The 25,835-nt window shown below is 40.9% G+C and overlaps 1 protein-coding gene across 1 annotated transcript in view; it reads right to left on the reverse strand.

Annotated features, from left to right (window-relative positions):
* The window catches only part of LOC131680955 (uncharacterized), a 52,153-nt gene that overhangs the window by 11,570 nt on the left and 14,748 nt on the right, over positions 1-25,835 (reverse strand). Inside the window, exons 2-16 of the mRNA XM_058961669.1 lie at positions 24,971-25,261; positions 24,640-24,777; positions 15,172-15,292; positions 14,198-14,292; positions 13,844-14,137; positions 13,527-13,785; positions 13,213-13,471; positions 12,475-13,155; positions 12,261-12,420; positions 12,141-12,189; positions 11,894-11,961; positions 11,711-11,841; positions 11,481-11,645; positions 11,237-11,409; positions 9,753-9,917 (exon numbers count right to left, since the gene is read on the reverse strand). Of these exons, the coding sequence (XP_058817652.1) occupies positions 9,753-9,917; positions 11,237-11,409; positions 11,481-11,645; positions 11,711-11,841; positions 11,894-11,961; positions 12,141-12,189; positions 12,261-12,420; positions 12,475-13,155; positions 13,213-13,471; positions 13,527-13,785; positions 13,844-14,137; positions 14,198-14,292; positions 15,172-15,292; positions 24,640-24,682 (2,663 nt within the window). The 5' untranslated portion in view covers positions 24,683-24,777; positions 24,971-25,261. The remainder of the gene's footprint in view (positions 1-9,752; positions 9,918-11,236; positions 11,410-11,480; positions 11,646-11,710; positions 11,842-11,893; positions 11,962-12,140; positions 12,190-12,260; positions 12,421-12,474; positions 13,156-13,212; positions 13,472-13,526; positions 13,786-13,843; positions 14,138-14,197; positions 14,293-15,171; positions 15,293-24,639; positions 24,778-24,970; positions 25,262-25,835) is intronic.

A 25,835-nucleotide genomic window follows, 5' to 3' on the forward strand; every position in this document is an offset into this window, starting at 1 on the left:
CCATAATGTAGTGGGGCGCTTTGGCCGGTGATTATTTATTGTGAAAACGTGGATAGATCTAAATGCACACTTAGTTAGAATGAAGCCATTTCAAAAACTGAGATGGGATTTTTTCTATTATAATTAGTAGCTCAAAGCAATCCTATCAAATCTGACTCTTTCAAATTGGTTCAAATGCCTATAAAATTGGGACTTACATCGAAATATCTCTTTTGAAACTTTTGTATATATTGTTGTTTGAAAACATATGAGAAATGCCGAACTAATTTTTATGTCCCGGTGGTGGGGCGTATTATACCGTCTTACCCTATGTCTCTGCATCGACAATAGCTTATTTTGCAAGATCAACAACTTTTAAACGAGCAAAAATGGGCCAACTATTCGGTAACAAAATGAATGTTCAAGAAAAGTGATCCAAATACAGGAAAACTCAGCACGCCCCAGGGCTGCCCTCTGCAATGAAGATTGTCTGATTCCATCACATATCTTCGAATCGCGAGGAGTTGAACTCGATTTTGGAAATATGTTATTATCAATATGGCTCCTTAGCCAAGGCTTAACCCATTATAACCCAGCTATGTTAAAACTTTTGGTAATTTATAAAATACTTCTTAAGCCCTCATATCATGCCGAATTAAGTATGGGAAAATAAAATAACCACTTTGGAATGTTTTGTTGCGAAAAAAACTAACGTATGAAATTTCATACGCTGGGCTGATAGGGTATCAAAAAATCATTACAGAGAAAATTCGGCTAAAATCTTTATATTCAGCATAAAATCGAATATTATCTTCAATCTTGCGAGATCACTCATTTAGCAGCTTTTTTGGATGATTTTAACACTTCTCTCCTCTCTCGTGCCGTTTCGTCTCATGATTGGTTCATTGCATCGAACCATCTTTCAACTCTTGCGTAGTTCCTAAGAGTCATAATGACATACTTATTAGTGCGCTCATGAATCCAAGATTTCCTTTCGGAGAATTCGATTGCTTGAGAGCCGACAAAACAAACTAAAAAATTGCTTAGCACTGAATAAAGGACATTATGTCCTTATAAATGTTCCACAACTCACTTCACTACTAGTCAGACAAACAACTGAAACACGTTACGTGACTTCATAGGTTCCGGTGGACCTTACGACTCGCGCGTACATCACTAACTAGCTGGGAACTAGCTGCGAATGATAGTATTTAAAATGTACACACAATTTCACACCTGCCCGCGTCGAGATTGTTTGCACTCTGTTGCTGTCCTTACGCATATGGGTGCCGCCACCGCAGTCAAAGGCGTTTGACAAATCTTCCCCGATAAAGTTTTTTTTTCTCATCCTAAGTAGCGATGCGACGAAGTATGCAATGAAAATAGTTGATAGAAAGGTATATTTTGTCAAAGTGGCCCTTGGATTAGTAGGGTGATGAGCCTATTTGCGCCATGTTTCTATTATCACCCTACCCATTTGAAGCCATTGGTTAGAGCAGTGTCTGCCATCTTTGTTCAACACATTGAGTCAAATGGTAGCGCAACAATAGGGGCACTCGATTTTCATTGTGCTCAAACACGGGAATTTTACTGTTTTCAACGCATTTGTGTTATTGTATTGGTTCTTAACAACAAAGCAAAGCGGTTGGTGTCAATTTTTGCGCATTCCATTGATTGTAAGGTAAGAAATTACCGAATTAGTGAGACACCTTGCTTAGTATGGTTAAAATAGGCTCATCACCCTACTACTACATATTTGTCATTAGATCCTAACAAGAATTTACTGTAGGTCTCAACCCTTAAACGCGAGATAGCAATTTTCTAAAAATCCTCGAAAATCGTGTGGTTGCTTTACTACGCTAGCAGGATTAGTTTGAAATATTTTTCGCAATGCTGTTTTGAAACAACAGATGATCAATTAAAGGTTACCACTGGTAACGTACATATTTGTGTGCATAGATTCGAGGTAGACCAGAACACTCATTCTAAGTCATCGAACCATAATTCTGGTTTAGATTGGATTCCTGAACGTTCAATATCGCGCGAATACAATGTGGTCTAATAACTCTCAGCGCGCTAATGTCATAGATATCCTGCCGTTTAAAGAGTTGCCATAAAATGTATGAACTGACAGCGGTTGGGGTTAGAACCTGACTCAGTTTCGAGTTCAAGCAAAAACGCTATTAGCCATCGTAGGCTACGTGTTATTTAGCTGTCAATTGCTTCAAAAATGCTTTCTCTATAGGGAGAAAAGTTATCACAAATCTTTCAGGCGGATCAGCAATATTGAAAGCTGCGAAAATGAAATCCTTGATGTCAGAAAATTTGATTAGTCCAGCACCGGACCGTTTGGTTATATGTTTGTTTTTGGGGTTTTTAAACTCCCTGTTCGCCTATTTTTCGGATTAGAAAAATATCTTCTTAGAAAAATCTCCAAACCTCTGTGCGGGGTTGGGAATCGAACCCAGGTGAGCTGCGTACAAGGCAAGCGATTTACCATCTTCGCTATGCCCGTCCACTTTTTTATTAGTTTATTGGAAAAGGGTTCAATGCAATAGGATTATTAGATCTTTTATGTTTCTGCAATATGTAAAAATTATAAGGAACACTGGAAATGCCACTTCGTCGGATCTTGTTGACACAGTTTGATGCTGTGTGTTGAGATCTACTTCCTTCCTTGGCGGTGAAATACTAGCTGTGTTGCTCGCAACAACTAGGGGACCATTCGATCTGTCTTCTCTTGCGTTATCGTTCTCGTCATTGTTGGAATTCAAGATAGTACACCCGTCAGTAACTTGCTACAGCTTTAAGACAGAATAATTACGAGGCATTCCAGGGGAGGAAGAATTTCTCCTCATCCTGAACGTCCCTGGATTAAATGAAAATGTTTCCTCTTATGGTTCATCAAATACAGACTCTACACGAGTCGAGAACGCACAGGCAGGGCCGTCGAGAGCCGCGCCGGGCCCCGGGGTTCGAAGTACTGACGGGCCGTACCATATATGACTTCTTATTTCAACATCGATTAGAGGAACTATACAAATGCAACCGTTTCAATTAAACTATTTTTTATGAAAATTGTTTATTTGATACGATTCAATGCGTTAGCTTACCAGAGTCGTCAGTATTTTAAATAAGTAATAGATGAAAAAATAAAAATAATAAAGGAATATTTGTTTGTGGCTGGCCATTAGAATGACTTGCGTCCGATTTGCCATTGCAATTGGAAACCTTTTTTGCGACATTGCCATACAGTCCATATCGCCATCGTTCATGCTCCCTTGACGCACGTTAATGCTACCATCGTTAATGCTGCTCAGAATCCGAGCTTAGAAAAATTGACATCCCTTCGTGAGCTTGAAAGAGAAATAAAATTCTATTTATGCCCGCCGCGATGAATCGAAGGTTTGTTTGTTTTCCTCGTCCGTCCGCTCTGAGATCATCAAGCAAAAGTGCACCAGATATAGATTATGCAGTTCAGTTATGCTCGAAAATGTAAAAGAACTTCTGCCTTCAAACTGTCCACATAATAACAAATGAATGCTTTGGTTTGTGAATGAATTTATATTTCCTCTGCACTCAACCATTCGATTCTTCATAAAATTTCAGTCAGTTTGGAAGTGAATGAATGAGGGAAGCATTGAAACTGAATATTGAATTCAGCAAATTAATCAGAAATAGGCAACTGAATGTAAAATTTCGCACCACTGATGCTGCCTTGTTTCTTATTGTTGGTACATGTTGATGATTTTGAGGCACTGGATGCAGCTATTGCAGTTGTCACTATGACCTGAACGAATTTTCTTTATTGGTTTCTGAAAATGGTAAAATCGGTTTTGGAATCAGTTGTTACATTTGCGCTAACATTCAGAGAGAAAACATTCCGAATGCGATGTATGGGATCCAACAGCGAAGTCTGCTGTTAGAAAGACTGAGACAGAGAGTTGTGAGAGAAAGAGTTTCAACTTTTGGTGAATACTAATAGGTAGAATAAGTATCTAGTTCAATTCCCACATTTTTCTGCATCAAATGTGTTCACTGGAACCGCTATTTACGGACCAAGCCAAGGGTTCGTAAATTGAATTAGTTCGTTTTTTGGGATTTAGATCGTAAAAAATTCGCTTCACATTCTTATCAAAATTCGTTGGTTGAGCGACATTATCGATAACCCTAACAATATGGGTATTTCCGGAACGGGCTTGACAAGTACATGATGAAAATGGATATTTGGCACCTTTTTGAAATCCAGGATGGAGACTTCCGATTGAACAATAATCTCGATAACCCTAACAATTTGGGAATTTTTGAAACGGGCTTAATGAGTAGATGATAGAAATGGTACCTTGGAGCTATTTCAAACAATATCTGTATAAACTATGAGGGTATTTTTAAGCGGGTTTGCCGAGTAGATGAGCGATGCCCTTTTGAAGGCCAATATAGCGTCTTCTGGTTCAGAGAAGTTTTCTATAATCATATCATCCGCATCACAAATCAATATACCTATATCTATTCTATGATTATCTTTTTTCGAAAATGTCAATATTTTAGGTTATAGAGATGTCTTAACTGGAATTCGCCATCTTGGTTTTCAAATTCATTGATTTTCGTCATCTACTCGTCAACCCCATTCCGAAAATATCCAACTTTTATTAGTAACATTAGCTAAGAATATGATAAATTGTAAACAACTTCATATCTGGGCAGATTGTAGGGATCGCTCCAAGGCAGGCGGCGCAGCGCAAAACGCACAAATTTACGCTCAATACTCTCGATGCGTTGAATGCTGTTCTTGTAGAAAGGAGCCCAAACAACGGCGGCGTATTCCAGTATGGAACGAACGAGCGAGCAGTACAACGTTTTTAAGCACTGTACGTTAGTGAAATGCTTAGTAACCCTAAAAATAACTCCTAGATTACGCGAAGCCTTAGACGAGATAAAAGCAATGTGATCCTTAAATGTAAGCTTTAAATCCACAAGAACCACTAAATCTTTCACTGTAGTTTCTCTTTTTAATTTGTTTTGCAAGATAGTGTAGTCGAATGTTACGATGGAGCGTTTTGGTGCAAACGTAATCACAGAACACTTCGAAGCATTCAAAGCCATCCTGTTAGTCATGCACCAATTAGCGAAAATGTCTAACTGAGATTGCAAAAACAAAGCATCAGAGTAACTTTTAACTATATGGAATAACTTATAATCATCGGCATAAGACATTGAAGCACTTAATCAATGAATCCAGATCGTTTATGTATAGAAGGAAAATATAAGGACCGATATGGCTGCCTTGAGGTACGCCGGACGTTACGTCGAAGGATGAGGATAAATGATTCCCGATTTTAACAGACATTTTACGGCCTGACAAGTAAGATCGAAGCCATTGGTTGATTTTATTGAAGGCGGCCGACAGATCGGTGTATATTGCATCAGCCTGCAATCGATCCTGTAGCGAGCGAGCGATAAATGAGGTGTAGGCTACTAAATTAGTGCAAGTAGATCGCCTGGGAATGAAACCGTGTTGAGTTTCTGAGATGTATCTAGAACAACAATGTGTCAAAAACTCGAGAACGATGAGCTCCAATAATTTCGATAGTGCACATAAAGATGCGATTCCTCGGTAATTGGGAACTTCGCTTTTGGATCCTTTTTTATAAACCGGAAAAACGTAAGATGATTTCCAGATGGTAGGAAACACTCCGGAACTTAACGATATATTGAAAACGACGGACAGAGGTAGGCAAAGCGACGACGAGCATTTTTTAATGATAGATGATGGGATTCCGTCAGGTCCAGGAGTGTTAGAACACTTGAGTTTTGTGCAAGCTTTTAGTACAATATCGGAAGAAATGAGGTCCAATACTAGTCCTACGGGGAATGTTGTCGGCTGCTGCGGAGACTTGTTGATTATTAAGAGTATCATTGGTAAAAACACTGCTGAATTGTTGGCGAAATAACTTACAGATGTCCGGCAATGAAGTCGCTTCTAAATCACCCAGCGACATAGAAGTGGGTAAACCTGACTCACGCCTCTGTTCATTAACGTAATTCCAAAACTTTTTTGGATTGTTACGAAGGTGGCTCTGAATACGATGAAGGTAGGAATAGATTAGAGACTTATTAAGTCTCTTGTAACAATGATTTAAGAAGATTCTGATTCATTAGCATATCGGTTCGGTATTTCGAAAACTTTTTTAGAGCTGACCTTTTGGCCGATTTAAACTTTTTGCCTTTCTCAATAGAAAGGTATTGCAATTGCTCTCAAAACCGACTTTTTAACGGAGGCCCGGAGGGCCGAGTGACATATACCATTCGATTCAGTTCGTCGAGTTCGGCAAATGTCTGTGTGTGTATGTATGTGTGTATGTATGTATGTGTGTGTGTGAATGTGCGTATGTGTGTGAATGTGACCAAAAATGTCACTCATTTTTCTCAGAGATGGCTGAACCGATTTTGACAAACTTAGTCTCAAATGAAAGGTGCAACGTTCCCATAGGCTGCTATTGAATTTCTAATGGATCCGACTTCCGGTTCCGGAATTACAGGGTGATTAGTACGAACACGCAGAAAATGTCGATTTAAATAAATTCTGCAATGAAGGTATAAAGGTGAATTTTTTTCCAAAATATGACCACAACTGCTTCGATTTGTAGTATTAGGTCACTAACATCCATTCAAAGTCTAATTGGCCACATTGGCCACCATCATCGGTTCCGGAAGCCCCGGCGGAAGTATCTAAATTCAGAATAACAGTCAAATCGGTTTCTCGGAGATGGCTAGACCGATTCGACTAAACTTGGCCTCAAATGAAAGGTATTGCGTTCCCGTAAATGGCTATTTAATTTCATCCCGATCCGACTTCCGGTTTCGGAGTTACAGGTTGTGGCGTGCGATCACATAGCAAATTGTGATTCAAACCGATACTCCGATGAAAGCAAAAACCTGTTTTAATCCACCTAGCGGTGCAATTGTGCCTTTCTCATTTCTCTAAACTATGGCACGGAGGCTTTTTATGTTCAACATAATCGAGGAAATGTCCATTACATTCTTAGTACACTTTGCACTTATACACAATGGCATGCCAGCCACGAACTTGATGAGCTACGTGTCGACGGTGAAACACTTGAAACAAAAAAAAAATACTCCATTAGCCTAATCAGCATTAGATCAATGTTATCTGCTTGCTAACTCATTTTGTCATGCGGGGGTGGGTATGTGAGGAGGGCGAAAGTCCCATGAACGAACGAAAAAAAAAATTTGGCCGGGATTAGGTTGACGTTTTTCAGAGTGATTGCATAACCTTTCTATATGAGAAAGGCAAAAATGTGCCAAAATCCAAAAAAGTGAATCGTCGTCAAATTTTTTTTCGAGTTTGCATCAAATCTCGACGTTTCATGCACCTTGAACACATTTAGCATCAAAAATAAAAATTCTCTTTTTAATTTTTCCCATAGTTTATATGAGAAATTTCTGTGTGGCCGCACTCTGAAACCCGTAATTCCGGAACCAGAATTCCGATCGATCCAAAATTCAATAGCAGGTTGAAAGGTTGCACCTTTCATTTGAGACTAAGTTTGGGCTAATCGGTCCAGCCATCTCTGAGAAAAATGAGTGACATTATTTGACACATACGCACATACATACACACACATACACACACATACACACACATACACACACATACACACACATACACACACATACATACACACATACACACATACAGACTTTTTCCGATCTCGACGAACTGAGTCGAATGGGATATGACACTCGGCCCTCCGGGCCGGGATTAGGTTGACATTTTTCAGAGTGATTGCATAACCTTTCTATATGAGAAAGGCAAAAAGGTAAAAAAATTGCTAAAATGTCTCTCAAACAACTTAAATTTGCTGTTCTAGGTCACCGACGGCCAACCAAACTTTCGTTGACTACATTGACCACCATAGACGGTTCCGGAAGTGCCCGGGAAAAGCGGCCATCTTTCAAAATTTACGAACTCACATCAGTTTCCCGGAAATGGTTGGGTCGATTTTCACAAACTTAGTCCCAAATGATAGCTATAATATCTCCACAGATGTCTATAAAATTTCGTACGGATCGCTTATATGGGTCCGGAAATATAGACTAAATCGTCCGGTTACATGTGAAATTCCCATATAAGCCGGAACTCTAATTTTTTTTTCAAAGGGGCACCCCATGAAATTTCGGAAATCGAATTCGTATTTTTGTTTGGCATCAAATTTAAAATTTGTTTGGCATCAAATTTGTTTGGCATCAAATTTAAAATGCATGAAACGTCGAGATTTTATGTTATCTCGAAATTTTTTTTTTATAAAAATCTACTTTTTGGGACTTTGCCGATTTCGCACCTTTTTTCAGTTTAATATTACCGTGGCTGTTTTTTCTTTTTCAAAATTTTAGAACTCGAATAATGATTTATTTTCCTGTATATAGTTGTCATGTGATGTATAATAATAAAATGTAAAATATGCATTTAAAAGTTTTTAATGAATATAAACAACGCACACATTCTCGTGATTCATGATTGAGAAAGGCACAATTGCACCGCTAGGTGGATTAAAATAGGTTTTTAGTGTACGATTCGACCATGGAGGATATTCACAGCCATGATTGAGTTTTTTAGGAGTAAACTGGTCGATAGCATAAATCAGTACGTTCGAAACAATTTCAGCCGCTGCGTTTGCATCAGATTGTGGCAAGATTTCATTCCAATTGATACGAGACAAGAAAAGGTGCATTCCTCGAAAATCTGTCTTGCGATAGGCATATGTCAGTTTCTCAGTGGTATCTTCGAATGTACAAGGTACACATTTTCGGAGAAAACAATGAAGAGCAGGGTGGTGTTGGCATAGTTTAACGAGAGGAGCTGGAGCACGACAAACGGCAAAGTGATCGGAGAGGTCCTGGCTTCCAAAGCAAAGATCCAAAATACAGTTGTTGTCATTAGTGACGTCACATAGTTGAACTAGCCCCGCGGTGCTGTAACCGTCGAGTAGCTGAGTGATACACGTGTTAGTTGATGAGTGTGATGAGTCTGGGTACAGAAATGATGTATTATTGCGAACCCAATTAATACCGCTAAAGTTGAAGTAGTTGATTGTAATATATTTGCAGTGTCGACAGAAACAATAAACTTTATCAATTAAATTAAAATAAATTTAATTCAGTTAAAAATGCGGGCCCCCAAAACAGACCCGGGCCCCAGGGTAGTTGCCCCCCCTGACCCCCCCTCTCGTCGGGCCTGCGCACAGGGATTTTCGCAAAGGGCTGGGACGAGGAAATCTTTTGCATCGAGCGTTCCTTAAAGCAGCGCTTAAGAAATATCATATGGAATCCCCCTGTAGCAAACTCTTTCCAGTCTCAATCCAGCAAAAACCATGCTCACGTTCTACTCCACGTATACCGCACCGATTCTTGTTGCAAGAACAAATACATCACCTTATGAACCAATAGATGGCAATTTAAGCAGTCCATTATCCAAATTACAAACAGAAAAACTGACGTTCTTCAATAGGAGATAGTTAGGATGACACAACACTGCGAAGTTCACCGGAGACTGCTCAAAATAAGATGTGATTTTTGCTGAATGGAATGGCTGTTAAAGTGAGGGGTCCTTGAAATAACCAACCCAATACTTCAGCAGGAGTCACATTAGGGAACTATGTCGAAACGACTCTTTCACACAAGCATTCGTACAAAAAAACCTTCCATTTGGAGTTGCGGAATGTCTTGTCAGATTTAGGCACCTCAGACCCTACTTGATGGCTGCACCATTGATCTCCACTGCCTGGACAGGCACGTAGATGCGATACTCCCGCGTAAAACGATTGCAGCAAACAATCTTGTTTTCCTGTTTGAGGTCATTCACTATAACACTTGTTATTTGCGTTTCATCCGGATATTGAGCAGGTCGGTCACAGAAACTGTTAGGATCTGTGGGAATCTTTATTGAGTATATGCATGATATCCATACTGAAATCAGGAGATTTATCATCCACGGCCATTTATGCTCAAGGATACCATGTTGGGCAAACGGGCATGTATCTTTAAATTGTGAAATGAAAAGTAATGGGATTGGATTAAGGTTACTGCTGTAAGCCTAAACCGTATTACTTGTGTACCACTCCGCGACTACTAGGGCGCATTGGACAATAATTTAAACAAATTGCCACTGTATTATGCCGAAGTGCATTCAAACTTTGGTTGTGAGCCTTCTTCATCATGGTGAAAGACCGCTACGGCAGGATTGAAAGTAACGGTGCTTTATTGTTCGCATTGGCTTGGGAAGACTGTTATTTTTCAATTGTTTTGCTTGATTATAGCATTGGCTCAGATAGAGGCTGACGATCGTCAGGAAGTCCGTCCAGCTTCTTGGCTTCGCCGACGACATTGACATAATGGAACGGAACTTTGAAGCGATGTCGCAAACGTACATCAGACTGAAGGCTGAAGCCAGCAGTATTGGACTTGTCATCAACTTTTCGAAGACAAAATGCATGAGAGGAAAAGGTTTTAGAGACGACAATGTGAATTGACGGTGACGAAATCGAGATGGTCGACGAATTCGTGTATTTGGGATCACTGGTAACCGATGACTCAGCAGAGAAATTCAGAGAGAAATCGTGCCTACTTTGGCCGCCGCACGAAGTTGATTATCTACAAGACACTGATTAGACCGGTGGTCCTCTACGGCCACGAGACCTGGACCTGGATGCTTGTGGAGGACCTACGTGCCCTTGGATTTTTGGAACGAAAGGTGTTGCGTATCATATATGGTGGCGTGCAGATGGAAGATGGAACGTGGCGCAGGTGAATGGACCATGAGTTGCATCAGCTGCTGGAAGAATGGTTCTTGAGGACAAGGAGACGGGGCGCACAGTGAGCACGGTGGATCGACCAGATAGAGGACGACCTGCGGACTCTTCGAAGACTGCGAGGCTGGCGACAAGCAGCAATGGACAAAGTGGAGTGAAGACGGCTTCTGCATACAGCAAGAGACAACAAGGCTCTAGCCTGAACGATAAGGTAAGTAAGTCTGATAGAGGCTGACAGCGGACTGATTTTTAGAATTCCACAGAGAAATTCGAAATTTATAATAAGCAAAACATGGATTGAATTAAATAGCTAGTATTTTATTGCACTTATTATCACACTTGTTTGCACTAGTACAGATGAGTACTGAAACCCGGTCATTGATAAATTTAAAAACCACACGTGCACATTCGAAGGCACTTCATTCTACCAAATCCGACACTTGTCCACGGCCGGATTCATTCCGCTACCTCGCTTGCAGTCGAACGTTCGGCTGAACTCCTGGGAATTGCTGAGTACTCCCTTGAGCCGAATCCAGCCTGGACAGTGCGTATCGTCCAGAGCGGCCTTCGCTGCCGATTCCGTGTGAGATTCGCACCATAGCTGGGGAAAGAAAAATTGTTTTTTTCATCATTACACAGGTTGGATAAAAGAATTAGAACGAGTATAGGTACATTTCCGTAGGAAATGAAGAACAACTGTTCGTGGGTGTAGTTTTCGAAACCTGGCAGAAGTGCTTCTTTGCCGTTGTGCTGCTGGTAGATTTTGTAGGCCTGGTAGGCTTCCTGGACTCCACCATTGTCGGCAATGTTCTCACCGAGAGTTTGTTGTCCATCGATCTGAAAAAAAAACGAGCATTGTTAGCTCAATTCTTCAAAGATAGAAGACTACAATTTGAATCTACAAAATCGTTTGCTTCTGCGACGTAGTAACCGCTGTATTGTTGAACAAAACAGCTGGATCTGTTAACGTACTCTCGAACCGTACCGTTCGTCCACCATTGTTTCAGGTTGCCTTCCTTATCGAACTGACGACCTGAAATCGTTTCAAGTGATTATCAGAACGTTTAGTAGAACTCACCACTCACCACTATCATCAAAACCGTGTGTCAACTCGTGACCCAGTATCGTTCCGATCGCGCCGTAGTTTAACGCCCTGAAAGTGTTGGAATGATCAAATAATTACAATTCAGCTTTCTGCTGCAGACGTAAGAAGAAGAAGAAGCGGTTGCGGGTGTTCGCTTCGATAACCACGCGTGTCTTTTTGGGTGCCGAAAGTGCACTTAAATCGAGTGATTAGGTGTGGAAATAGTTGCCCATTGAACCAACGCTTACTCTAGGCCCAGGTGATAAAATGGGTACTGTAGAATGGCGATCGGTATGGCTGCACTCCAAAAATGTAGCGGAGGTTACTTGTTGTAGTATTTGGATACCATCTATCTCAGAGGTACTTACTAATAGCATTGTCCTGGAAAGTGTGGAATGCGTTGACGTTTGTCGGGACGGTGTCCCAACCGAGCACGTTCCGCAAGCGCCACCGCCGAAGCTGCTTGATGTTCTTCAATTGGACGATCTGGATCATATTATTCAGGTGTTGCGTATCGTTGATATCTATCTGAAAATCATCAACGATTATCATAAAATCATCTCACAACCATGTACTGCCAACCTTATCGTAATACTCCTCCAGTTTATTCTTCTGCAGTATCCACTCGGGAAAACCTATCAGGCTTCGCATCGCCTTTGACTTCTCCAGCGTAGATCGCTTGGTCTTCCAGTCCATCCAGGTTGTATCGCGAACCAGCCGTTCGAAAGCATCCTGGATGTATCGCAGCATATGTTCCACCTTTGGTTTGATGTCCCGCAGAAAGTTTGGATCGGAAATTGCATAACTCACGGCCATTCCCAGCAGTTTGTTGACAGCTCCGGCACAATACAGTGATCGGGGCGTGTAACTCTCGGTCACCGTGGTCACCTTGTAGTATTCGTAATGCAGTTTGCGTATCTCTGTCGTCGTGTGCAGTATCAACTCTTCGACAACCGTCCACCAGATGAATAGTTCGATGTGTACCAGGGGAGTTTGCGATAGGTAGTTTGCTAGTAGCTGAAGGTAGAAGATGTCCGCGTTGCTGGTTAGGATAAGGTCATCGTTTAAGTTCAGTAGAGCTTCGGGAATACCGTCGAAAACCTCTTCAACATAGTGTTCCCAGATCGGGAGTGGCTGCTTGGGAGCCAAGTACAGATCGGTGAGGGTTTGAAGGTCGTGAACGGTCATGTTGACCAGATCTTGTAGATTGAGCGAGTCTTCTAGGGTGTTGCTTTTAGAGCTGTTCTCTGCTAGTTTATCTAGCTGTAAGAAAATTGGAGATATTGAAGAATTTTTTGGAAGACTTTATCAACTATTAACCTTCATTATAACCCTAGACATCTTTACGTAGATATCAGCAGCTTTACTGAAACTATCGGCAAACGAATCTAGGGCTATCGTGGGATCAGTGCTGTTGACTAATACTTTCATCGCACCAATCATGAAGTTTTTGTAGGCCTTCATGTAGTCGGTGTTGTCTTCCGGGTCGTTTTCGTCGTCGTCGTCGTCGTCGTCTTCCCTTTCGTTGGCCATCACTTTACGTTTTGCCCTAGTTACGTGCTTCATGACATCATCGTTACTATGAAGAGTTCAAATTTTATGAATTCGCCACGATTCTACTTGACCGTACTTACAAAGGCAAGTCAGACCCTCTTTCGGGTGTACCAAGCACCAACACGTTGTAGTCACGATCCCTCGGATTAGGAAACACATCGAATCCTATCATCAAGTCCATACCGTGTTGTTGCCTTATTCTAGCTAGTGATCGAACCCAATCGAAGCTGTAGCTTTCGTAGTCCGTTTCCGTTAGATTCAGCATCGTTGGATAGTTCGGCAGATAAAACTCGTTCAGCAAGACGAACAATGGTTTATATCCGAGGGCATCCATGGCAGCTAAGAAAGTTAAGGGTTTAACAACCATTTCCTATCGATTCGGTACAACCAAACTTACTCAAATTCATACATGCCTTGTACATTGCTCGGGCTTGTCCGACCGGTTTCGGTTCACCAACACTCTCATTCATCTGCAGATATTGACGAATATTGCGCAGGATCTTCGCCTGTCGTTCGCTGAACCAATCGTAACTGGTATAGCTATCCGGACGTGGATGATCGTTTGCCCAGTTACCACAGGTGTACTGGTAAAAGTCCTCGCAGGGATCCACGCTCATATCCATGCTTTGCTTCAGGGTTGCCGCCGACCGGAGACATTCCGTAGTGTGGCAAACGTCCGGTGGGAAGTGCACTGGAAGTGAACAATTCTTGGTGCTTACTGAACCATTTGATTACGATTTAGCTCACTTACACAAACAAGCGACAACGATAAGCCCGACCAGAAGAATTACTATCACGATAATCAGCACAATGAAGATGGTTTTGTGGTAGTACCGACGGCGGAATCTATGACACATGCAGTTGCCAATTGATTCATGCAGCGTTGAAAGAAAAATCATAACAGAATTGTTAGGAGATGATGTAGCCTCAGAATACAGACATCTACGATTCAAAACACCATCGAATTCAAGTTCTTTTGTGTAAACCAACAACACATACAAAAATTTGGCGGTTCAAAATACTGAAAACTTAGAAATTCAATTTCAACCATTTGACAGATTCTTTTTGCTGAAAATTCTGAAATCTAGCTGTCAAATTGACAGCCCAATCATCGACTTTTCAGGAATTTAACCCAGATTATTGAAAATTCGGTCACTGCGCTGTCATTTTGACAAATCAATTGCTGAATTTTAAGCAAAAAGAATCTTTACTAGCATAGCTAACCTCATTTTTCTTGACAGTTCACCAGTACTATTCACATGGTGTTAAAAAAATTCTGTGGACGACTAGATTCACTCAAAGCAAATCGCCAAGAATTTTTCTAAGTCCATGTAAACAGTACAAGCGATCTGTCACAAATGAACACCCGAGTGAACTCGATGTTCATTTTGGACAGTTCGTTTGTACTGTTTACATGGACTTAGAAAAATTCTTTGGATTTGCTTCGAGCGAATCTAGTCGTCCACCAAATTTTTCTAAGTCCATGTAAACAGTACTAGTGAACTAACAAGAAAAGTGAGGTTGACAGTGCCAGTAAAGAACCTAATTGATTACAAGGCTCGTAAAACCATTTCTGACAGTCTTCTAACCGATCGTAGCGCCTGCTAGTTGCTGATGTTATTTAAAAAGAACACACACACACATTGAAACCGTGACTTGGATGTCTGTTGTCTGTGGTATAGCTGTTCAACCAAAAGCAAAACAGCACAATTCACAATTTATTACCGTGATTGCACCCCCACCAGGTACGGGTTGTCGGGATGCGTCGGTTCATTGTTGGTTGGTGGGCTGCTTTCGTTGCTGCTGCTGGTGCTGGTGTTGTTTTTCTTGGAGGTAAATTGAGTAGCTGCGGGGGACGATGATCAGGAAAGCAGAACGACAAAATAGGAATCAGTATGTGAGAAATTATTGTCGATTGTTAAATCGGTGAATGGTGCCTCAAATCATTTTAACGCCAGCTTAGAAGCATAACTGGATGTCTGCACTTTTAATGTGTCTGATAACATCGGAAAGGGTTTTAGTCGGGTCATGACATAAATATATTTTACTGTGCATCGTGTTAATATAGTTTTCGCTCATGTCATAAATTCTATGAAAACACTTGATGGCCAGTAGTTACAAGGGTAAGAACGGTAACTGTGGACGCATAACTATAATTTTAAAAATCAGTTTTGATTTTTGTATAGATATGCGCAAAAACTAAAATCTAAAGTTCCAATCGAAATGAAAACAATGGCTCCAATAGATCAATGTAAACAAACATGATATGTACAGTCGAGGAGTAACACATCAAGATTATCAAGATTGACATTGAAAGAAAGACATATAAAAATATAAAGAGATAAATACATACGACGAGCAAAACTATCTATTACCAGGTGTGTGAAGATGAAACAGAAATTTGCCAAATGACAGCACCTACTGTCATTGTAGCTCATAACAAGCCACCCCATCGGCGCCATTTTGTTGATTTTTGATCAGTAAAGGGCGAACACGAAATTATTGCGACACATTCAACAGGGCATAACTTTTTTACCATTGGGTAAAAATCAACCAAATTTTGCACACTTCCTCATTGATGTGTATTGTTTACATGCTGTCAAACTCGAAGTCGTGTTTTTCGATTCAACGAAAATGGAGGTGAACCAACGCGAGTCGAGAGAACAAATTCTTTCCAAACACCTGGAATTTCCTGACCTGTCGCACCGGCAGTTGGAAAAAATCTTGAACATTCACCATTCAACCGTCTCCAGAGTGTTGAAGCGATTCCAGGAGCGGTTGACGTTGGACCACGGCAAAGGAGCTGGAAGAAAACCGGGACCGGAGAACAAAAAGACGGAGGGTAGGGTGAAGCGGATGATTAAAGCAAATCCCAACGTATCAAGTCGTGATTTGGCTAAAAAGATCGGCATGTCGCAGAGCTACGTCCAGAATGCAAAGAAGAGAGGTGGACTACATACATACAAGGTACAGAACTTCCCAAACCGCGATGTGCGGCAACAATCGACGGCTAAAACTCGTTGGAGTTGGAGTTTTTCACCGGCAAGAGCAAGTTCTATGTGGACGACAAATTTAAGAAGAAGAAAATGTCGAAGTTCGTCTCCAAATATCTCATTTGGCAGGCCATCTGCTCTTGCGGACTGAGGAGTGAGCCTTTCGTGACAAAGGGCACAGTAAATGGCGAGATCTACAAATCTGAGTGCCTCGAGAAGCGCCTTTTGCCGCAGCAGCAGCACGACGAAGCTCCGCTATTTTGGCCAGATTTGGCATCATGCCACTATTCTAAAAGTGTTCTGGAGTGGTATGAGGCCAATTCTGTCCATTTTGTTCCAAAGGACATGAATCCGCCAAACTGTCCGGAGCTGCGCCCGGTGAAGCAGTACTGGGCAATGATGAAGCGGGAACTTCGGAAGAGCAAGAAGACAGTCAAAGACGAGAAGGACATGTTAAGAAAATGGAAAAAAAACTGAGAAACTGGTACCGGATTACACTGTAAAGACTTCGATGGAGGGCATCAAGCGAAAATGCGTTAAATTTTACACTCAAGGCTCCATCGATTAACTTTTCTTTTGATTTTTGAAGTAAATGTATGTATAAAACTACCCTCAAATTTTGGTTTGATTTTAAACATTATAAGAAAATTGGCATGACATTTTCGGTGTCGCAATAATTTCGTGTTCGCCCTTTACAGTACTGACACCATCTGTTGGACACATTACATAATATATGCATTTGGCAACCATGGTAAATAAAGTCAATTCAATTGATGTTCTGACAACACAACCCCCTTCAATCAAACACATTTTGATTTGTTTTGTTTGGTTTTCTTTTCGAGTTGCTAGTTGCTACGCGGAAGTTTGCAGTAGAATATGTAAAATGCAAATTTTCTATCACAATAGATATTCCGGGAATAAACATCACGACGTAACGCTGAATCCGGTGGTATTTGTTTGCTAATGGCAAATTCGTCTGTAGCAGGAAGTACATCGTGCAAACTGTGGGAGGATTCAATTCTATTTATTTATAAAATGATGATAGTTTCGCATACGGTCAGTGACAGCGCTTTCCGTTTTTCCAAATTGCTTAGTTTTTACATTCACCAACATTGAAATTTGTCATCAGTTCCGCCCGGTGACCGACCAATGTGAATTAATTGCATACATCTGTTCAGATTTGATAACTCAAAGCATTTCATTTCATCAACCAGTACTGGCGTATTTGCTCAAAATTCCACGCGGCCTTTCTCGATCGAAAGGAACGGCCGTGTTTCATAAAACACTGCGCTTAGCCAATCTGCCATAATATCGTAAATTTACCTAACGAAGGGCTGAATGAGAACGCAAGTTGTTCCAAATATCTGCCTCGCGTTATGAAACTTGTGTGAAAGCTCGTTTTTTCGCGTGGGGATTTATCATAATTATAATTTTCTATGCATCATAATATAAATCTTATGAATTTCGTTTTGCGTGAATGTAGTTGGCCGCCTTATCTCCGTTGCCCTTGATACGATGGCGGTTGTTGGAATTGTGTTTCTCTAGGTTAGGCTGGAGGTGCCCTGTACTCTTACCGGAACAATAACGTTCCCTAAAACGTTGCACTGGGATACAATTGCACCTCACGCCATCTTAGAAGCCGTGTGAAAACGAAGATTCGGCATTTACCGACCTGGGACCCTAACCATAGTTCAATCTAGAATTCATAGTAAAGGTAGGAAAAAGGTGGTAAAGTCAGTTTGCTTTTTAGTCTTCGTGGAAGCTCGACGTATGCGTAACCGAAACAGTACCAACGAGAACACGGAATATTCAAACCGGTGGATATTCGCTTTCGCCAAGAAGATCTGTCCGGACTCTGTTCTGGTAGAGAAAACGTACCGCGCCACGTCTTCATACGGTACCGTGACCGAAACACCGTTTACGATGGCGGAGTTCTGACTTGCTCTTTTATCATGCAGCAATAACGCCCCAGGGTTAGACAGAATCAAATCAACTTGCAAAAGGATCTGCCTGACACTAAAAAGGCGCTTGTTGAACTTATTCAACAAGTTTCTAGAGGGTAACATTGTCCCTTATGACTGGAGGCAAGTGAAGGTCATCGCCATCCAAAAACTAGCCTCCGACCACAACTCGTATCGACCGATTGCAATGCTTGTTCGAGAAAATTATCTTGTTCCGCCTCGACAAAGCAAATGGCTTACTGTCAGATAAACGATAAAGAACGATTGCCTTGCGTTGCTTTCTACAGAAATCCAGATGACCTATGCTAACATAGAGCAGATGGCATCAGTCTTCTTGGATAGTAAGGGGGCTTTTGACTCAGTTTCTATCAACATTCTGTCAGGGAAGCTGCACCAGCATGGTCTTTCACCTATTTTAAAAAACTTTCTGCTGAACCTGTTGTCTGAAAAGCACACGAACTTCGCATGGCGATTTAACAACATCGCGATTTAGCTATATGGGCCTTCCCCAGGGCTCATGTCTATGTCCCCTTCTCTACAATTTTTACGTGAATGACATTGACGAATGTCTTGTCAATTCCTGCACACTAAGGCAACTTGCAGATGACGGTGTGGTCTCTAAAACAGGTCCCAAACCTGTCGACTTGCAAGGACCACTGCAAGATACCTTGGACAATTTGTCTACTTGAGCTCTCCAGCTGGATATCGAGTTCTCTACGGAGGAAATTGAGCTAGTCGTATTTTCTAGGAAACGTGAACCAGCGAAATTACAGCTTTAGTTAATGAATTAAACTATTGCTCAGGTTTCAACATTCAAGTATCTCGGGGTCTGGTTCGACTCTAAAGGTACCTGGGGATGTCACATTATGTATCTGCAACAGAAGTGCCAACAAAGAATCAACTTTCTTCGTACAATAACCGGAACATGGTGGGGTGCCCACCCAGGATGCCTAATCAGGCTGTACCAAACAACGATATTATCAGTGATGGAGTACGGATGTTTCTGCTTTCGCTCCGTTGCGAACATACATTACATCAAACTAGAGAGAATCCAGTATCGCTGTTTGCGCTTTGCTTTGGGTTGCATGCACTCGACCCATACGATGAGTTTAGAAGTGCGTCCTTCCGCTAAAAAATCGATTTTGGGACCTCTCATATCGATTGCTCATTCGATGCATGGCACAGAACATCAATTCATCTTCGTATAACGTTAACCGTGGTCATCTCTTAGATACTTCTGATTCAACTGTATTTTTCGAAACATCCATGAAGGAAAAGATTTGTGGAATCCCGGATCACATTCACCCACAAGTAATCCCAGATATTTTCTATAATATATACCATCAAGTCGACTGTGGCAAAATGTTCTACACTGACGGATCAATTCTCGACGGGTCCACAGGCTTCGGTATCTTTAACGAAAATCTTGCTGCCTCATTCAAACTCAATGATTCTGCTTCAATTTACGTCGCAGAATTAGCTGCCATTCAGTATACTCTCGGGATCATTGACACCCTGCCCGCAGATCATTACTTCATCGTTCCGGAGAGTCTCAGCTCCATTGAGGCCATCCGTGCGGCGAAGTATGGAAAGCACTCACCGTATTTCCTGGGGAAAGAGTGCTTTATCTGAAAAATCTTACCAGATTACCTTGGTTTGGGTCCCGTCACATTGTTCCATTGCGGGCAATGAGAAGGCAGACTATTTAGCCAAGGTGGGCGCATTAGAAGGCGACACGTACGAAAGACCGGTATCTCTCGTCAGAGGACGCTTGAAAGTTGGCAAACTTCATGGAGCAATGGGCATCTTGGACTGTTGCTACATTCCATTATTCTGAAGGTATCAACGAATGCTTGGTTTAAGGGCTTGGATGTGAACCGGGACTTTATTCATACGATGTCTAGGCTCATGTTCAACCATTACACGTTTGATGCGCATCGTATCGTATCGTATCGTCGTATAGGACTTGCTGAAAGTAATCATTGTGTTTGTGAGAACGGTTATCACGACATCGAGCATGTTGTTTGGCTGTGCGCAGAGTACTGTGTTGCCAGGTCCCAACTAATACATTTCCTATGTGCCAGTCTGGGACGTCCTGGCAAGCCGAGACCATTGCTTCACGAGTCTACGATGCATACCCTTCTTGATAACCGTCCATCAACGTATCTATCCTCAGGTACGGTGGCCCGTCATGGTCAAGAGCATTGAGGGTAACCAGTTACCTGCAGAAACTGGAGAGCACCTACCGCGTGATGTGCCTCAGAGTGATATCTGCTTACCGCACGGTATCACACGATGCATCCTGCGTGACAGCGAGCATAATGCCAGTCGGGTTGGTCATCCGGGAAGATGAGGAGTGTTTTGAGCTACGTGGTAATAGAGGAGCCCGCGCGCACCAGGGTGGCTTCGGTCGCCAGATGGCAGCGTGAGTGGGATAACTCCTCGAATGGTAGGTAGACCCACCGGCTGATACCTAACACATCGAGCTGGGTGGGCAGACCCTATGGGGAAGTTCACTTCCATCAGACACAGTTCCTGTCAGGTCATGGCTGCTTCCGACAGTACCTCCACTGGTTCGGGCACGCGGAGGTCCCAGTCTGCCCTGACTGCCCAGGTGGCGACGAAACTGCCGAGCACATACTGTTCGTATGTCCTCGCTTCGACGTCGAAAGAAGAGCAATGCTCGACGTCTGTGGCTGAGACACAATCCCTGATACCCTTATTCAGCGGATGTGTCAATCGGTGGAGATGTGGAACGCAGTCTCGACTGCAACCACCCAGATTGCCTGCAGGCAGGGTTGCCACATTGAAATATTTATTTCTTCGTGAAAAAATCTGGAAATCTGTATCGCGGGAAAAAAAAATCTGAATCAAAAATCTGTATTAAAAAATTAACTAGAAGCTGCCCAAAAAACAATATTTTGGCAATGAAAAATTAATTGGGATAACCGAGCACAAATATAACAATCAGATTTATTTTTTTCTTTATCTGAAGAACAAATGATATCGAGATTTGCCGTTTTTCTTTTTTTTGCTTAAGGTTTGAACTGCATAGGATGCTTTTTAAGTGTTATTCGATATGCTGATAGGATTGATACTAGAAACTTTTACTGGAAATCTGTAAAATCTGTATTTTAGCCAAAAATCTGTAATCTGTATATACAGAATCTTGGTCGTAAATTGTCTTGAAAAATCTTTAAAATGCAGAATAATCTGTATATGTGGTAACCCTGCCTATATGGTTTAGTCACTTGGGTGTGCGTGTGTGCAAATGCTAACGTTGCCGAAAATCGATAGCGCTTATTGCATCGCCCGGAGACAATGTTGCTCGTATGGGATAAGAGCAACAACTGATTTAAACGGACACGCGTCGTTTCTATTTATGACTTTTCGTGTTTTTTTTAATTTTAATTATAGAGGTTTTAACCTTAAGGTCATTCGCCTCTTACTTTTCGTGTTTGATTGAGCCATTAAGGTGCCTCCTATTGACGGCTCTGTCTGAGAAATCAGCCTCACGAATGCTAATTTTCGTGAACTTTTTAATTTTACCAATTTCCCAAAGTCTACTTTTATTGCGGAGATATTAAATGATTACCAATATTTAAGTTAGGTGTTTCTGAATCGGTTGGTGTATGAATGATTAAAATCCATCTAGTAATATCGGAGTTATAATCGTGCGAACCTTATATAGTTTCGTTACATGGGAGTTACGTTTCGGCCTTCTGATGTTGGCCTTTTTCAAGGGAAATAGATCTATATTTCCCTTGAAAAAGGCCAAAACCAGAACGTCGGGCAGTAAACAACCATCGTTTTGCTCTAAAAGACTGAGCAAATAAGTTAAAGATTTCATTATTATATATAAAACTTACATTGCGTTTCCTGCAAGCATCAACGTATTCAAAAATAGCCGTACAATTCTATTATTTTGAATAATTGTTCCCCAGCTATCCGAAAACTACGTAAGGGATTCCTCCGAGAAGTCTAGATCGACCAGTACTTGTTAATTCAAATTCGCCATCTTGAAAACAGTGACAAGTTTTTTCGTATACCCGTTGTTCACATGCAAAAATGCGGATCTATGTTGGGTCCTTGTACTTGTCGTTCTCTACATAATCAACATAGTGAGACAACCCAGAATTAATTAACCGGTGAGTTCGTTCTAGTTACACTAGTTTACAAACAAAAATAAGTTGCGAGAAGAAGTGTTTTCTAGGCTCACTTTGGGTTTCTGAGCACGAAAACAATGTTCATTGTTTTTTTTCAGGGAAGCGCTTTGGAGATTTTTTCGAAAAACATTGTTTCGTCTTTTTGTTGTTGGTCTAAATTTAGTGAGAAATGTGTAATGTGTGTCGATCACATATATATTTTGAGAGTTACATGCGGCTAAGGTCGAAATAAAAAAATAATTTTAAAAAATCACGAAAATTATTCTTGTCAAACTTTGGTTGCTTGAAACATCAGAAAATCTATATTTGGTTTACACATATTGCATAGAGCGAGTAAAGGCGCTTTAACCTAGGCTTTATGAGCCAGAGCAAGGTGTAAATACCTCTGTCCCATCCCAAAGGAGCGACATTAACCTTCTTAGCCAAGTCACTCCCAACGATTTATCATATCCTCTTTAAACTGAAACGGTCGGTATGGTTGTCCTCGTTTCTTCATCTTTCGAGATTCAAAAGGATTCGCTAGTTTGATTATTCATTAAATGAATAATTTGATTACCGTATAATTTTGAATCATCTTTAAAACAAACTCTGCACAGTAGGCCTGGCCGTTTTAATATTTGCGACAAATTACATATAATATGCTTCAAATATTGATATTGACAAGAAAAACACTAAAGTGTAACTGCAGTGTTTTCCAGGATGCTTTTCAATACTGGCTGTGTAATGGTTAGAATAGAATACCCGTTGTTCACATGCAATGTATCATATTGAGCAGTGAATATGATTGGTGTGTCATAATCATTATTATGTGTTTTGCACATGACTTTTAACGGATACACATAATATGTATGTGATTGTCATCAATGACGATCTATGTGATCTTTTTAACATAAGTTACGAGATTCCTTGGCTCAGTGTCCGATAGATCATTCAACAGCCTTATTGACTTATTTGACGTCTAGGACACCAATACAATTGCAATGTGTATAGACAACATTCATAGAGCGCTATGTTTACAATTCGCCATCTGATTTAACCTCATTTGGCAAAAATTCCACCCGATTTAACCTCAATCTCGCACTAACACAACTGTACATGGATTAGTCAATAGGTTCCTTGTTGGACAATTTTGTATCAATATTTTAGGCTTCTCATTGAGAAGGCCTACCGTCTATTATTATTTTGAATACAACAATCAATAAACTAATTTTTATACCATATAACACGATTATCGTCGAATCTTGACATATTTATTCAGACTGAATCCATTGACAGCCGAGCGTTATAATCAGAATAATGTGTCTATCGATGAGAAATAACTACATATAATTGCCACCGATTAGGTCGATGCCCCTAGTGGGAATCAGTACAGCCGGCCATGCATATTGTTGCGACCGGCGGCAGCGTGGACGTATGCGACAAACAGTCAGTCCCTTGCGGGAATCGACATGCATTCATGCAAACCAAGTTGACCGAGATATGCAAACCTATGGGATAAGGTATTTTCCAACTTATAGGGCGTACGAATGGAACGAGGGGTTCTCTACTAGACGAATGTTTCTCATCTGATTGTAACACAGTTTCGACCAGATGACACCCCACGCTGGACGGAATCGACAGCCGCGCGAACAAGTCCAGTTCGATCTTATTAATAATGGACGGATAAAGCACAGTGGCGGTAGTGCCTATAGCTGATACTACCTATGTTATATGCGGTGACAGTCGGTTCCATTTAAGGGTCCTTTTCCATCGAGTGAAGGAAGCGGAAGGGGAAACCTAGTGCAAACCAAATTTGTCGCATTGTGAGTATAGTGTGAAATTATGTTTGCATATAGGCAAAGAGCCGAGAAATACAATCGATTTACAAGAAAGATAAACAAAAGGATATTTTTAGATATCAAATAACCTTACCGGTCTCGAGAAAGAACCATTACAATTGCCAGTTGGCAAATGTTTCTTTCAAAATATTTTAAAGTCACCATTTATTCCCCAAGCTGCTTGTGTTCTAAACCTGTAGGTTTCTACTACTGTTACTGTGAACTAAATAATTATTAAAGAAATACCCAAACCTACCATCAAGGTTGCTATCCGTTGTCCAAATCATTTGTGTAGACATTCTCTGAAGAGTACTTTCTCCGGTGAACAGTCCTGATTGGATCAGCTCGCCGAAAATATGCTCATGTGATCGCTGAGCAGTAAGTATGTTGACTTCTATCACCAGGAATTCGAGCATGGAAACAAAAAAGAGAACAAAAGTTTAGATTTGTATGATTAGACCACCAAAACTAGCAACCAACTCTACAAATGACCATAATCAAACGGACCCGATCAGTCAGTTTGCTCGTGGGAACTAACATAAATTTCGACAGGTGGCACTATTTATAAAAGGTGTCGTTAAAATTACCTTACCAACGCGAATGGTCGCCTCTGCGTTTGTAGACCGTATAGATACCGGTGAAGTTTATGATTATGATAAATCACTAATTGCTTGGGAATGACTCCACGGCTTCGAAATGAACGAATGCTTCCAACGGGTGCACGTAGTTTATCGTTCCAATTATACCGTACTGACCAAACAATTTCATCCTCACTGAAAGCTCGTTTCCGTTTTGTTGTCTGTTTTTCCCCTGCGGCAGTCGGACAGGGATGGCGAAGGTGTTCTTTTCATGCGGTTTTGTTACGTCTGTACCGGAAACTGTTGGTGAAAGATGGTACAGAAAAAAGCATTTTTATTCAATTCAAGAAATTGTTGGCACTGAGAATTTTTTTAATGAGCAACACAACGTTCCATTTACTAAGTTGAATATAGTTTTTTGAACTAAATTTATGCAATGAATTTTTCAAGATTCTTTTTGTGCTGCGCCAAAGCCCCTAATGGTGGGTTCTGCAATATGAAGTACATGTGACAAGCGATGTCATATTGGAATCTGTGATTCAGTCAAGCAAATCTTTTTGCAATCTTTGTGTTTTAACTAATATAAAATCTGGGTGAAAGATCTAAAAAATCTGCGGAAATATCTAAATATTTACAACCAATTATAGAAATTTGTGAAACGTGTAAAAAATGTGTTTTCTGTAAAAAAGAATCTGTGCTCAATATATGGGTATAGGCATCGTGGAAAATGTTAAGATGGCCGCTGAAATAGACGTTATTTCTTCTTCATATTTTTTACTGTCAAAATCATAATCACATGTTACTATAATATCTTTTCTTAGATTGTCATAATATTTTGATAGCATATCATCAGTTCGTACCAAACAAAACAAGC

The sequence above is a fragment of the Topomyia yanbarensis genome, chromosome 2, assembly GCF_030247195.1.
Source record: "Topomyia yanbarensis strain Yona2022 chromosome 2, ASM3024719v1, whole genome shotgun sequence".
NCBI classification, from domain to species: domain Eukaryota; kingdom Metazoa; phylum Arthropoda; class Insecta; order Diptera; family Culicidae; genus Topomyia; species Topomyia yanbarensis.